General features: G+C 38.7%; 1 protein-coding gene across 1 annotated transcript in view; it reads right to left on the bottom strand.

Annotated features, from left to right (window-relative positions):
• The window catches only part of SPHKAP (SPHK1 interactor, AKAP domain containing), a gene marked incomplete at both ends in the record, with an annotated part of 63,951 nt that overhangs the window by 15,964 nt on the left and 33,216 nt on the right, over positions 1-14,771 (bottom strand). The window contains 1 exon segment of the mRNA XM_082288448.1: positions 1,811-1,870. Coding sequence (XP_082144574.1) covers positions 1,811-1,870 — 60 coding nt within the window.

A 14,771-nucleotide genomic window follows, 5' to 3' on the forward strand; every position in this document is an offset into this window, starting at 1 on the left:
GACTGATCTTCAGATGAGACTAAGTATTTTTATGTGACATAACTGAATTCAGTGCTTCAATTCAGTCTGATGATTCGCTGCAGTATAAAAATGTTCTCATCTTTTTTTTTTTAATTATAACCTTTCTGTTATCACAAACACTTCCTGAAGTATCTCTATTTTTCTACTGCCCAAATTGCCACATTTTATCAGATTTCTTAGGTAGGAGGTTACGGCATTTGACATATCTTTTACTTCACTTCTCTACCTTTTGTTCAGAAAAAAAAGAAGTCTGGAAACATCACTGTTTTGCACAAAACCCTCAGTTTAACCCAGTCCAAGGTTCGATCTAACACAAAATCCTAGCAGTACCTATTAGTAAACCAAGTACCTATTAGTAAATAGTTATATATTTCGTATGAACAACAGCTGTGCTACCGTCTTCAAAATTCTTCTAAGAAATGCTTTCACCACACCAGTGTATTGTATAAAATTCCACACCACTCAATGCTAATTTACAAAACCTGCTTCTTATACACAAAAATGGGGATGAGGGTGTTTCCTCTTGGAAAAGAATGCATAGCACCTGTGCTAGCAGAGAATTTTTATTACCTACACTGAAAACTGAGAACAGATGTCTAGTTCTAAGACTGAGAGAGAAACTTTTGGTGTCCCCTCTTATATTTTTTCCTCAACAAACACTCTAAACAACAATAAAACCACTGCTCATTAGAAGACAACCAGTGCTTCTGTGGCTTCAGTAAAGTAAAACCTCTCAAGATGTTCTGCACAGTTAACCTGCTGATTCAATAGAAAAATAATATTGCTGCAAGATGGCACATTTATTTTTGACAACTGAATTTTCACAGATGCAGAATGCAGAAAACAGCAGAGAAAAACTGTTCCTGCTAATGAATGACTTGCAGGAGGCATCAAGGTCCCAGCACTGGTTGTTCTATGAGCTAAAAGTGTTTTCAGCAAATGAACTGTAATAGTTTAACCAAGGAACTCCCTGGGTACTGTCAGGAGATACTACCTGTGTTTACTCACTACATCTTGCTTCTGTATTGGTGTGTCAAACATGGGCACCAAGCCAGGATGATGAAAAGGAACTGATAAAGGAAGATGTAAGCATAAAACTGACATCAGGCCATATCTTCAGAATGTGACTTCTGCTTTTTTTTTGGAATGGTAATGTGTTTTAAATATCATATTATGATGCAGTTTGTCTCAGCATTTGTATAATAGCCAAGGGGGTTTTTTTACTTCTTATAAATCCCTTTTTTCCTACCCTCACAACTTTCAGTTAAACAGATAAAACACACCTCTAGTTCTATTTTATCTAGACCCCCTCTTCAAGACCATATATACCTATGTGGAGTTTGACTAAGACTCAGCTGAACAAGACCTATATGAGTGGAAGATTTTCAAAGGCTTTTTAGCAGTAGGACAGAGAAAGGAATCAGAAACTGGTGGAGGAGCAGGACACCAGAAACTCTGTTTATGTAGTATTATGCCAAATTAAAAAAAAAAGGATGCATGACATGTCCATGTTCACTTCTCTGATAAAAGCAAGAAATCTACTTATATAACTGCTGTGAATTCAGACTGCAACAATCCATTACATATTTATAGGATGGGAATAAGTAATCCTATGTAACATGGTCCAGTGTTGAGACAATTTCAGATTCCTTATGCATTGCTCTGTAAGGGTTAAAAATCTAGGATTGGCTTTGATTTGTTCATAGAATTTTCATCTGTATTTTTACTGGAGAGTCCTAGTGTGCCTGACTAGATCCACCGTGCATGTTTTTAAGACCTAAGCAGTTACCTGTTTCACTTGCTCATCGTTGCAATCATCTCTGTTGGCATCTAAATTCACAAAACAAACCTGTAGTAAGAGAGAAAAAGAAGCAGCACCTTATAAAGTTGTATTAGAGTGGCAGCAACCCTTTTAAAGTCAATATGTTTTCATTTTCTAGCCTTGTAGCTGAATCTGTGAAGCCTTTTTCTAGTACAAGCAATGTAGAAAGGTTAGCAAAAAAGAACAGTGGAGTAGATGCTAAGAAAGGAGGGAAAACGGAGTAAGAGTCATGACTATGTACTGACAATTGGCTCATCTGATGAATGAGAAAATGTTGCAAATAATCTGTAATACAGAGGATGTTAGTAAAGGTAGAGGAAATGTTAAAAATACTTTTCATTTTCTATCAGATAAATTCTTCATGTCTTGGTTTTCCAATGACTTCTTTCCAGGCACTTGTTGCTAAATGTTTCATAAGTGCAATTTTGAGTTGCTTTTAGAGTTTTTCTGCACACCATGTAAATACTGGAGTATTTTTCTAAGTCTATACAGAAGTTTAAAACTTTATGAAAGTGATTTTTTAACATTGGTTCGTGAGCCAATATTCAACCAAAAGTTTTCAGCACTGCTAACTGGGCACCAGCACAGGTGTAGAACAGCTTAACTGCCTGGTGAGTACCTGATTCACCAGAAAGTCCTGCTTTTGATGACAAGGGGTTTTGCCCCTTCTTTGATTATTATGAGTTTCAGCAACTATTTAATGGATGTGAGATTGACTTAACCAGAAACTTCAGATCTAAAGACTAGTTAATTTCCGAAGAGTTTTATTTTATTATATGCCTACTTGAAGGCCATTTTCTAATGAGAAAATCCTTCCTCCAGCTCTGAGTTAGAAGCAGGGACTCCAAAGCTAGGCTGACTGTAAAGTTTATGAGAGTTTGGGGCTGTCCTCATTTAAACTAAAACCTAAAAAATAAAAATTCAAGGCTCAGCTAAAGCCAACACCCGATTCCAAAGAAATTGCAGATCCAAAATTTAACATAAAAGAGCTGAGTGATTTTTTTTTTTTTTTTTTTTTTTTTTTTTTTTTTGCTTTTTTTTCAGCGAAGAGGAAACGCTTCTTTCCCTAATTCTATGTAAATATCCCATAGAAAATGAAAATGCTCTAAATTACCCCCTTCCCCAACAGTGTGGTGTTAGGCACCCGAGCTCCTGTTGTGTGCCTGCTTTGACACCAAGATAACCCTGGTTTCAGTTGATACATGCACATGCCATATGTACAGATTATGGCCATCTGCAGTAACAGTCAGCACAGCAGATGGAAAGATCCAGCCAGTGCTCCCATTATAAACCAAAAAAACACCCAGGGAAGAAGAAAGCTTTTTTTCCCTTTTAAATAGTTTAATGTCATCTTTACATGAACTCACAAACATATTTTCCAGCCCTTTTACAATTTTAGCAAAAATATTTCTGTGCCTGATAATGACAACAATTAGGATATGCCACTGTCATCTGCTGAACTTGTAAGAAATAGTTATAGGAACTTATAAGCTACAACATAGTAAAAATACCCTCTAGCAACATGGTATGGTGGTTATGTCATGTCCTAAACATGTTACAGTTGATTAGACAAACACTTGTCTTACTTTCTACTGGGTTTTCACATGTAAGCATTTCACATATCAGCAATAGGTAGTTACTAAAAAGCATTAGAAAATTACACTCTTGATTTTCACATGGACTTTCCCACAACAATATGAGATATGAGTTATGAGTCTGCAGGCGCATGGAGGTGTGTTTGCTTAGGGGACCAATACCTTGGCAGCAGGGTAGGAGTGTGGGAAGGTGGGGGGCCAGTTTCGAGTCCTCCTCAGCATGGTCACCCCATGCTGAAGGCAGGGCTGTTACTGAGGAGTGTTGTGAAAAAGCTGCACCAGGGGCAGTTGTGTCTTTGGGCCTTCCAGCCAAACACCTGATTCTCTGGTAAACCTTGGTTTGCCCTTTGCTCCATCCATGCTGGGATGATGGCTCGTGACTTTGCTGTGATGAACACTGGCACTGCTACCAGTGACAGCGACTGCCATCGTAAAGCCAGGCCCTCTCCACGCAGCCAAAACAATCATCATCTCTGGTTCAGGTGGTGTGCATAGCATATAACTCACTAATGCCTCAGCAGAGGAAGCCTCAGTGTAAGTAGGATTATCTAGTATTTTAAGTCCCATTCTCTCTCTTTCCCTTTTTTAAAAAATTGATTTTCAGAACCTAATGAACTTGCACTATAAAACCTATGGCAGTACTGAATCCAGTTTCCAAATACACCTGTCAAATTCCACTGGCATTGATTTATTACACTGCCAATGCAGTCTTTCAGCATTTTCTGTCCTGCGGGTTTTGCAGTTTTAATTATAGGCAATTTTTGAACAAAAAACAGTTTGACAGTGGTGAAAGACACTGAAGAACTCATTTACCCTTTGCTGTGAGCAGGAGCCAGGACTAGATGGGGAGGTACTGTAACTATAAATTAACTCTACAGTTCCATCCTGACATGCTCTGCACTACTGCTTTCTTCTAGGAAGTTCACTGTGAGGGTATTTTTCTTGGAGATCCTTCACCAGTGGTGCTCAAAGAGAAAATGATCTATTATGAAAAATCTCTCACTGTTTTCTGCTTAAGTAATACAAGTTTTAAGCTCTCATTAGCTTGCACTGCTTGATTAACTTCTAGTAATTATCAGGGGCACCTCCATCAAAACAAGGCAAAACAACACTAGAGAAGAATTAATAATCTTTAGGATGGAAATACTGAATAGATTATGAAGAAAGAGGCCAGGTCAGGTCAGGATTTGCTAACCTCAATTTATTTCTGATTTTTTTTTCTTTATATCAGATGCAGCCTAATTGAGCTGTAATCCAGCCTTCTCCTCATCACAGTATCTTTAAATGTCAGTCCTTTCCCAGCCACTTCTTTACGCTTCACATCCTTGACTTCCCACAAACACCTTTTCAGTTCCAAAGTGTGTCTGCTTTCCACTGACACTGATCTACTGTCTGGAAACCATGCAGAAACTTCAAGATGTTCTCTCTTTTTTTCTGTCTCAGGAAAATACTTATTTAGGAGGGAGAAAACAACAAAATTTAAATGGTGTTGCATAATACAAAAAGGAAACAACCCACCACCCAAGTTCAGGCTTTACACAGTGAGATAGTCACCCACAACTTCCCAGGTAGGTGCTAGTATCTACTTTCTGTTGAGTAGTGTTTCCAAGTTTAGAAATCCCATTTGCTCAAGAGAGAAAAGTGCTGTTCTTTTGGTGAACATGTACCACTGCATTGAAATGCAGAAAAAAGCAGGATGCTACATGTCCCTAAACCATTTAATGCACAGGCACATTGTAAATAGCAACTCTTGCACTATGCAGATTCTTGTGCATTAATAGCACAGATATGGGTCTGACCCTCAACCCTCCTCTCATCAAACTCTCCAAGTATTTCTACTAGAATAGTACCAGGCAGGGTATCATCACCAACTTGCTAAGCTCTTGAAGAAGTCTTTACTTTCCAGGATCATATAAAAAGCAAATAGAGAAACTTTGTTTCTGCTTTTTCTTCCCTATTTTGCATGATAATTTCTATGACTGGTAAGAGGTGCATGGGGTAAATTCTCTAGACCAGTGAAGTCCTGAAATCTGCTCTTGAGCTGATGTAGAAATTATGTAGACAACTTCTTAAAAGAACTATATATTAAGAAACTATTTTATGAAGTATTTAAGGATATAATGTACACACAGTATATTTTCCTCACTGACAAATGGCCTCAGGATATAGTTAACGTGGTAAGCAAAGTGAAAGCCACAGTCCTGTGTTCTGTTGTGTGAAGGACTGTGGTCAACACTTGCTTGAAGTGCTGCAGGAGGTGGACTTCTTTTCCCCCCATAAAATCAAATACATCTACATTATACTACCCTCCCAAAAAATTTCAATATCTATTTTAAAAGAAAGGAAGTTAAACTGAAGAGACAAGACTCGAAAATGAGAGCTATATACAGATGGCTTGTGCAACCTGAATTTTACCTCATATGCCCACATTTATGCAAGGCAGTATTGCCTGATTCAGTGAACAGGAAGCCTGTAAAATGGGGGAAAATTATGAAGAATCAGAGTACTGTGTATCTGCCATTTTCTAGCATTTAAGCCTATGACTTTGTAACCTAAAGGACAGTCCTAAACACTGTTTCTTAGTTTCTAATCCATCAATTTCTGGATTACAACAACACAGTTATAGACAGTATCAAAATGGTAGCAGGACTATATCCAGGTGACACAAACTGCTTAATCCCTGTCATTCCACCACTGTACCCATCCATCTGATCCTCAGCTTTGGCCTAGGGGTCACCAGCAGGCTGAGTTTGGTGCCACACATCTCAGCAGAGGCTAAAGGTCTGTGTATGCATTTGGATTTGCAGCAGAACTGTGTAGAACGCTCCATGTTCTGTGCCGTCGTGGTTGGTATGTCAGGATGTAAAGGCTGTCTAGAAAATGAGCTTACAGAGTCTTTATCTCCCAGGTCTGCACTGTTCTGCTTTTCCCATCCTCTTCCTGACACATCACTGAGTCAACTCATGCCAGGTGCTGATTCAGACAGCCCAGGAGACAGTCAGAGGAAACAACTGGTTTGGGACTGCTCTGTAATCTGCCCATAAAACTCAATTTCCTACAAACAGAACTGAAAAAGGTAATTAGCCCCAGGAGATATCTCAGGAGAAAGTAGTTCTGAGCAGGCAGTTCCTGGGTGCCAAGTTAAAATAGTTTTAATGCCTAAAACCTGAGAATGTGCAGGATACATGTTGAACGTGAGAAGGTGAGCAACTGCTGAGCCCAGGATTGAAGGTGGTTTTATATAAAAAACCCATTAAAGTGCTGGTAGGAACGCAGTCCTCAAGGACAGAGAACTGCAGCAGTGACTGCAGCTCCACAGCAGGAAAGGCAGGATCAAACTGTGCTGCCCCTTGCAGTTAGAGCTTCCACATGCCCTCAGTAGGGATTTTGTTCCCTTTAAATGTTACCATCTGTTGCTAAACAGAACCCAGTGGCAGGAGCAGAAGGCAGCTGTATGTCAGGACAGACAGCTGTGTCCCCTCTGTCCTGGCTTGGGTCACCAGGTATGAAGCTCTCCCAATGCCACTGTTAAATTAACATGCACCTCATTGTGCTTCTTTGCATCGTGCCTTGTTTGTGAGTGACATGCATCTCACACAAATGCAGTGATGTTCTGATTATTATTTAGCATTATCCTTTGAAATACTAAAGGCTTAGCGTTTTACTTCCATATTGTTTTCTCTCCATATTTTGGGCAGGTATTGTTTATTCTCAGGGTGTGTGTTGCTTCTTATACACTGTTGTTCTGAACACTTTATGCCTTTTTAAATGTAGGATTGTGAAGGTGCATTTTGTGAAGAGGGTGACTGAATTTTACATCAACTGTGATTGCTATGACAGTTGTTTTAAGGACTTAATGGAATCTTTGATCACAATAATTTCTGCTCTTAGCAAAAACTCTGTGATAGGATGGCAGTTTTGGAATTCTGAGCCTACTCTCATCCTAATTTCATCTCTGCAAAGTAGAAGAACTATACAGTTGCTCTAAACTTCTATTAGACGTAAGTCTGAGTCTCCTGGCTTTACAAAGATTAGATCACTGTAATTTCCCCACAGCACAATAACAGAATAGAGCTGCTCCAAGGCATTGCTCACTGCAATGGTGACTATTTCAGAGAACCTACAGATGCGTGATGGGCTCCCTCAGGAGCTGAAGTCAGCGAAAGCCTGAGGAAAAAATACTGTTTTACCCTGTACTTCTGAGCCAAAGTAAACTGTAACCCACAGAAAATATCAAAGGAGTGGCAACGTGCCAGATGTTGTCCAGAAATTTGCTGTGAGCTTTGTGTCTTTGAAAATGACCAGAATCACTCATATATTTTGACTTATATTAGGACAGCATAAAATGCCTTTTCCAGCAGATTGTATCCATACAGCAGTTTGTGTGACAGGAGCATTTGTTTTGATGGTTAGCAAAATGCTGATCTGCAAAGCTCCCAAACAGAACTTTGCATTTATTTTCACTTGTCTTATTTATGCTAATGTGATGGCTAAATAAAAACTCTTGGACTTCTTGTGATATACAGATATAAATGTGTATATATATATATTTACTGTCTATAAGATCCTCTAATCATTGACCTCTCTGTTCTTTAAAATTGAAATTTCTTAAATCTTGTAATCCCATTAATCCCAATAGAGTTCCAAGTACCTTTTTTTTTTTAGAAACATAAAAACAAATAGCTATGAAATGATGATTTCTAAATGAATGTTCTAAAATGTCACATAAGATCATCCATTAGCTAATAATTTTGGAGATCCTAGGAATTTTTTTATCATCTACCGCTGGTAGGACTTGTGTGAAAGAAGGCTGATGGCAAATTTTTTTTGGAAGCTTGTGACTTTGGTCACTTCACCACAGTTATTTACTAAAAGAAAACTTTCCTAACTGATACTGGAGGCTCGTATGGCTGCAACTCTCAGTATAAATTCTGCAATACAGTTCTGATTCATGTGCTGAAGAGCTGCTGTCAGGTTTTCCCTGTGACTCAGGCTTTGGAGAGTACAAGTCTCCCTACATTGCATCTTTGGACATTTGGGCTCTTGGGCAAATTCACTGCATTTGATGGGAATCTTGCTGTCAACCACTCTGTGACTGCCCCAATGAATATGCACATGTTGGGTGTAAAACTTCCTTCACAAAAATGACTTTGCACACATCAAGGCCAGGAGCAATATCCAGCCTAATATTTCTACCCTTTGCTTGTCTCTCATTACCATCACAAAGTTATTTTTTTTTTCTCTGTCACCATTTTAATTTATAGACTGGCATCAAAAGGAGTTTTTACTGCAGAATGAATAGAAAGTATAACTGCAAGACTACAGAGTCAATGTACATTTCTGTAAAACCTTATATGCCTGCATTAATCTTCTTTTTTTTAATAGGTCTTATTATGCTTATTTATTTTTTTTCTTTCCATACCATTTAAATGTTAAGTAGAATCTCAGAGGACTAGATAATATGACTGTGACAGTTAACAAATCTGATTTCAAGGCTAGTCCAAATAAAAAAATGATAAATATAAACCAATAAACCATAATTGATACCATCATTTAGCTTTGTTCAAGTTGATCTTGACTTTTTCCATTTCCTGTATTTGAAAATTGTGGGTATGGAAAAATTATGGCTCCATCAGGCCCTTGCAGGAGGTAGTATTTTAAAGGAGGATTTTTTCATGAGCAAAATAATAAGTAGTAACTTGAAATCTGTTTGTGGGTTGCTCAGAAGCCAGTCCTGCATCTTATCCTTTTCCTGCATCCTCTGACCTCCTGCTCAGCAGGGAAGGCCTGTTACTGAAATACAAGCACAGTCTGGAGCAATATGTCAGTGACCAGGCTGCTCCAGAAAGAAAAAGATAAAACTTTATAATACACTACTTTGAAAATTCAGACATTTCCAGGGAAAAGATTTCATAGAAAATGTTCAAACTTCAAATTAACAAAATGCAATAATGCAATAAAATTTTAACTGTTGTGGTTAACTATAGGCCAAACTCAGCAGAAACAGACGTCAGTCCCGCAAGGTTTTGCTTAAAATGACTGAAACCATCACTGGCTAAGAATAATGTCCCAAATGCACCAAAAAATAGAAAATATTCAATGGTTTGGAAAAATAAGCTATTTAACAATGAAACCAAGGTGAAAGACCAACTCCCTGCAGCCCCAAATTCTGATTGTCTTGGCAGTGTCTGCCCAGACTAGTTTTGGTAAGCCAAGAAATATAACTGCCTGCAGTCTACAAAGCCAAACAGATGAATTCTTTTATCCTATAAGCAACTGAAGTGGGAAATTATGATGATATTTGATTTACAGAGAAGAGAACACTGATGATACATTAGTAAAGGAATGCTCAGATTTCTGGGACAGTTGAGTATTTGCTTACTGTTTTCTTTAACACACCTAGATACTTTTATTTGGTACAGCATTGCTATAAACTACTATAAAAATCAATTATTTTTCACAAAGACATTTGTATGTCGTGTAGAAGCACAAAATGAGATTAAAGCGTTTTAAGTACTTAAATCCATTCTGCTTATCTGTGCACAGCAAACTGTTCTGTGGTGCTCTACAGGATTTTTCAGTACTTGAGAAAGATGAGGAAGTGAATGTGGCTAAGCCTAATTAAAATATGCAAATAATTTTGCTAAAGATGTCAAGTGAAAATACTCCAGAGCAGTGACTATGAGAGAATGATCAGACTCAAGTTCAACCTGCTCCAGGTCTCTGGGCTGTCTGAACAAGCAGGTATTACCAAGGTGTAAGCATGTCGATCAGAGGATAGAAAGAGTCAATTGTGCACTCTGCAGCCACATACAGGCTGTCAGATCAGGTGCTAAAACACCAATATCTGGAACAGTGTATTTGGGTTTGGTTTTTTAAACTGAGCTAGTTCTTTCTTACTTGCCTCTATGACTCTAACAGTGCTTATCACTTCATTATAATATCCAGTATGTTCCCCTCACTATCTTTTTAAATAAAATGTTAGTATGCATAATAGCTCAGACCATGTATCTCATTTTTGTTCTGTTTTTCACACAGTGGGGCAGGTCTGCTGTGTTTTGCAGTCTCCCAGGCTTAGGTGCCTTTTGTTCTGGACTACAGTGGCAGAAGAAGGAATGGGGAGATGGCATTTTGCAGCGCAGCAGGAAAAATCAGCAGCTCCATGGCTGTCACACCTTACGAACCTCTTCCTGATAAATCTCTACTCAAAGCTCTCTGTGAAGGGATTTCAGGACTGTATCCAGTGGATCAGAAACTGCTGTCTCTAGATTAAAAACAGGCTCCTTTTCTCCTCTGATTATAAAATTCTTTACTAAAAGCAGACCATTCTGTAAGTTCTCTCTGCTTTTCAGAGAATGGGGTGAGAATTAAGGAAGGAAGCACACAGGTCTGATGATGGGTTTTGACTGAGCTCAGTCATATGATAAATATGCACCATTATACACTGTAAGAAATTAGGATTGTAAAATCTAACTGTGGATACTGAACAGCAGGAGCAGAGGAATCTTCCAGCTGCTGAAGCATTTTGTGAAGTTTTCCTTTCTCATGCTTTAGCTGAGAAACGGTGAAAGACCGTTTTGTAAACTAACTCTCTATCTTGCACCTGCACGGTCTTGTTATGGTACACTAGAGAAAATATTTTGAATGGGTGTTAGAGAACCTCAGCCAATCCTTTTACGGGGTGGCTGGACAATCATATCCTGCTCTCTTACATACAAAGGTATATAACCTAGCTTGTATTTAATAAAATAGTTCTATTTTCTCCTTGCACTTATGTCGTGATTCTGGCCATTTCTTGGTACAACAGTGACATCTAACTGATCTGGATAATTTCCTCAGCTCTTCCTTTTCTTTACCAGGCCCATCCTGGCCCCAGTTCTTCTTCTTGCTTCCTGGGTCATAAAATTAAATTTTTAAACCAAGAGCATCGTGTTTTCCCCCCTTGAGAAGGAATGTTTTATCCTTTCTTTCACAGAATTTGCATTCAGCACTCCAAATACCCAGCTACTGCTGACCACTTTTACAAGCAGCAGAAATTACAGCTTTGTGATGGATATGGTTTGGTGACAGTGATGGTTTCAGTCATTTTTAACCAAACCTTTTGGGACTGACCTCTGTTTCTGCTGCAGTAGACTTGCACAACATCTGTCTGCTCATGCATGCTGTACAAATTGCAGGGCAACTCTGCCCCAGCTGTTAGACAGGTTATAAATAGGCAGAGCTCTGAAGCAGCAAGATTACTTGAAAAAGAAGGAATAGTACAGGTTCTTACGTGCTTATGAATCAGTCTGGAAAACAGCTGGCTGTCTGACTGGCTGTGTGAGTGCTGAGATTAGAAAAGTCTGCTTATCTGTGTATTAACATCTTAAGGTTAACTTTTCAGTAGGTTGAGGTGTAAGCTCTGACTGCTGCTTTCCCCTCAGCAGACTTTAATAAAGTGTGGCTGTGTCTGGTTCCTCCATTGTGTAAGGAAGGTTTGAGTTCACACTCTTACAATTTCCCAGTTGCATTTTTATTCATGAAACCTGTAGGAACTCTAGCTCTGGAACCTCTGGCCTATTGTCAGATTAGACAGATATCATCCAGTAAGGTTAAAAGTGACTATTTCACTTGAGCCTGGAATTATTTCTGTTGGCAAACAGGTAATCAGAAACTCTAATTATGCATGTTTACTGAGGCTATAATGCTAGGTACTCTCTTGATTCTTAAAAAAAAAAATTAATCTAACTAGTTTAAATCTAATTCAACTAGTTTGTCAAACTATTTTTATTCACACACCCACACCTGCTTTGGGACAATGTTTTGCCTAATTACATGTATTTTTGGACAGATTTAGGTCTTTCCCCAGCTGAGGTCTTCTTTTACTGAGTTCCAGAATCCAATATGAAATAGTAAAGCTAAATAATTTCCTCTCACAGAGTCCTTCAAGTACTTCAAGGGAAATAAAAAAAAAAAGGGTGCAGGGTGGATGTGTGGATCTGGAAAGACTTAGCTCACCCAACTAAACTTTAAGAAGCAAATGGGGAAGTTCTTTAAACTACTCATAGTAAATAAAGTTATTTCAACTGGGAAAACTAATTTTGGTGGATTTGATACTAATTTTTCCCATATACTTAGAAAAAATTACTTAAAAAATGTGACTACCAACATTTGCATACTGTCAGTTAAAAAGAGCATGGAGTATCTCAGTCAAACATCTGCTGCAGTCTAGAGAATGTGGCCATCACATCAGAATTACTGAATCCATCCCTGTGTGTCAGGCAGAAGTACCTGTACTTCTGCAGACTCATCCACTCTCAGAAGCTCTGCATTCTGAGAGCCAGAACCGCAGAGCTGCTGAAATCAGAGATGTTTTTCTTCTAAATTACACGGCAGCTGACAGAAATAAAGATCTGTCCATGAGTCAGTTGGATTATTAGCTTTATCATTACCATTTCTGAACTCTGCAATTTGAAGAACTTAGTTGTTTGTTCCACGTACTTAGTTGCATACGCACTTGGAGAAAAAAATACCTGAGTAACACTTCTGTGGGGTTTAGAACAAAAGCCTGGAATAAACTAAGAATCTCCTAGCTTTCAATTTCTTGTATCTGAAATAGTAAAGCTGGGAATTAGAAAGGTTATCTGGTCTGAACTTCTTTCCCTAGATAAGCTTCTACCTTGAAGAAAGCAGACAACATCTGCTTTCTTCATGGCCATCTTAAATCCGTAGGTCCAGACTCATATCACAGAAAGGAGTCTGGGAACTCCTGTAGTGATGATTAAAGCCAGGGCTTCTGTAGTTCCTAGTCTCTTTGCAGAGGACAAAAGAGATGAGAAACCTTGGCATCTACTTGATGATTGGATTGGATCTTTTTGGGAAAGGAGCTGGAAATCTCAGCCTGAGATTTCCTGCAATAATGTAAGGAGTGGTGTTTTTGGTCATTTCAGTGACAATGAAATGTGTGGTGTGATTTGTCTGTTCTCTAACTTACGGATGTTGTGTGGACGGCTGTAGCACATCTTTCAGTTCACAGGGCACGTGGACACACCCTTTGTCTACACAAGGTCCTGAGACAAGCTCTCTGGATAAGAGAATACCTGTGGCAAAATACTCAGCTGCAGTTAGGTGCAACCTACAGTGGAAGCTAAGGTTCCATGCTAAGAGCACAAAGCTGTGCAGAACTTCCACCCTCGTATGTTCAAGTTCTCACACTATCATGGGGCTTCTGTGTTTATCTGTGTGATAAACAACTGCTCGTTTCACTCAGGACGAGCTCTGTTGCCACAGCCAGCAGCAACCTCAGCTGGAGCAGAGGCAATTAGACACCCTGCCTGGGGGCACACAGTTCCTGCACCCACTCACAGACTTCTCACCTATTTAAAGATATAACTGTGCAGTCACATACAGACACTAATGAAGAGGAAATGAGGATTATCTCAAGCAGGAATGTGCACACGTAGCTTTCTTTAGCATACAGTTTCATAATGCCCAACATGTCATCTTCATTCATCTTCCTTCTGGTTTTATAGCAGGCTTTAAAAGGCCTTCATGCAGGGCAGTGAGGCTTGTGACACCTTCATTACAAAGCATGTAATGGAAAAGACACTTTCCTGTGATTTCTGGGAAAGAGAGATCTCAAACACTAACAAACTACTAGCTGAAATGTGTGGGTTTCAGGTAATATTCTTCAGTGTGTTCCTTCAGAGTCTTCTCCCACCTTTTTTTTTTATCATTACTATTATTTTGCCTCCTATTACTCCACTTTGGAGTAGTTTTGGGAAGCAGGCAGTATTTTGTTTCATGCCTTGCTACTGAATTGGTGTGCTGTCTCGGGATGGAAGAATGAAATTGGGTAATTTCCAAGTGACTCCTTGAGCATAAGATAAATATCTACTGAAGAAGTATATATAGTGTATATAGGATATAGTGCTTTAAGGATTGACATCTTTTTGTGAAGATCTGCAATATTATAAGAAATAAGGAAACTGAAAATTACCAGTTGTTGCTTTTCTGTTGCAGGTATTTGGTTTTAGATTACAATATCCTTTCCACTGAACAAATTCTGGTAACTTATTTTCACTGCCACCGGCTCTCATCACTTCTTTTTGGAGTTATTAGCAGTTATCACTAATATGCAGAGTGCAAATTTTTAGTAGATAGGAGACTGGGAATAGTATAAGAGATGTAGCTCTCTCCTCCGTGCACAGTAAAATCTGACCTTTTATATTTAAATGGTTAAAAAGGGTCTTGAGCTGGAATATGCCTTATATGAGGTGTTTGAAGTAGCCTGATAGTGACTCAGAATTAAAAAAAAATCTGGAAGACAGAGCTAATCATCCATTAGCATTTGG

This window comes from Coloeus monedula (assembly GCF_965178545.1).
Source record: "Coloeus monedula genome assembly, chromosome: 10".
In the NCBI taxonomy this organism is placed as follows: Eukaryota; Metazoa; Chordata; class Aves; order Passeriformes; family Corvidae; genus Coloeus; species Coloeus monedula.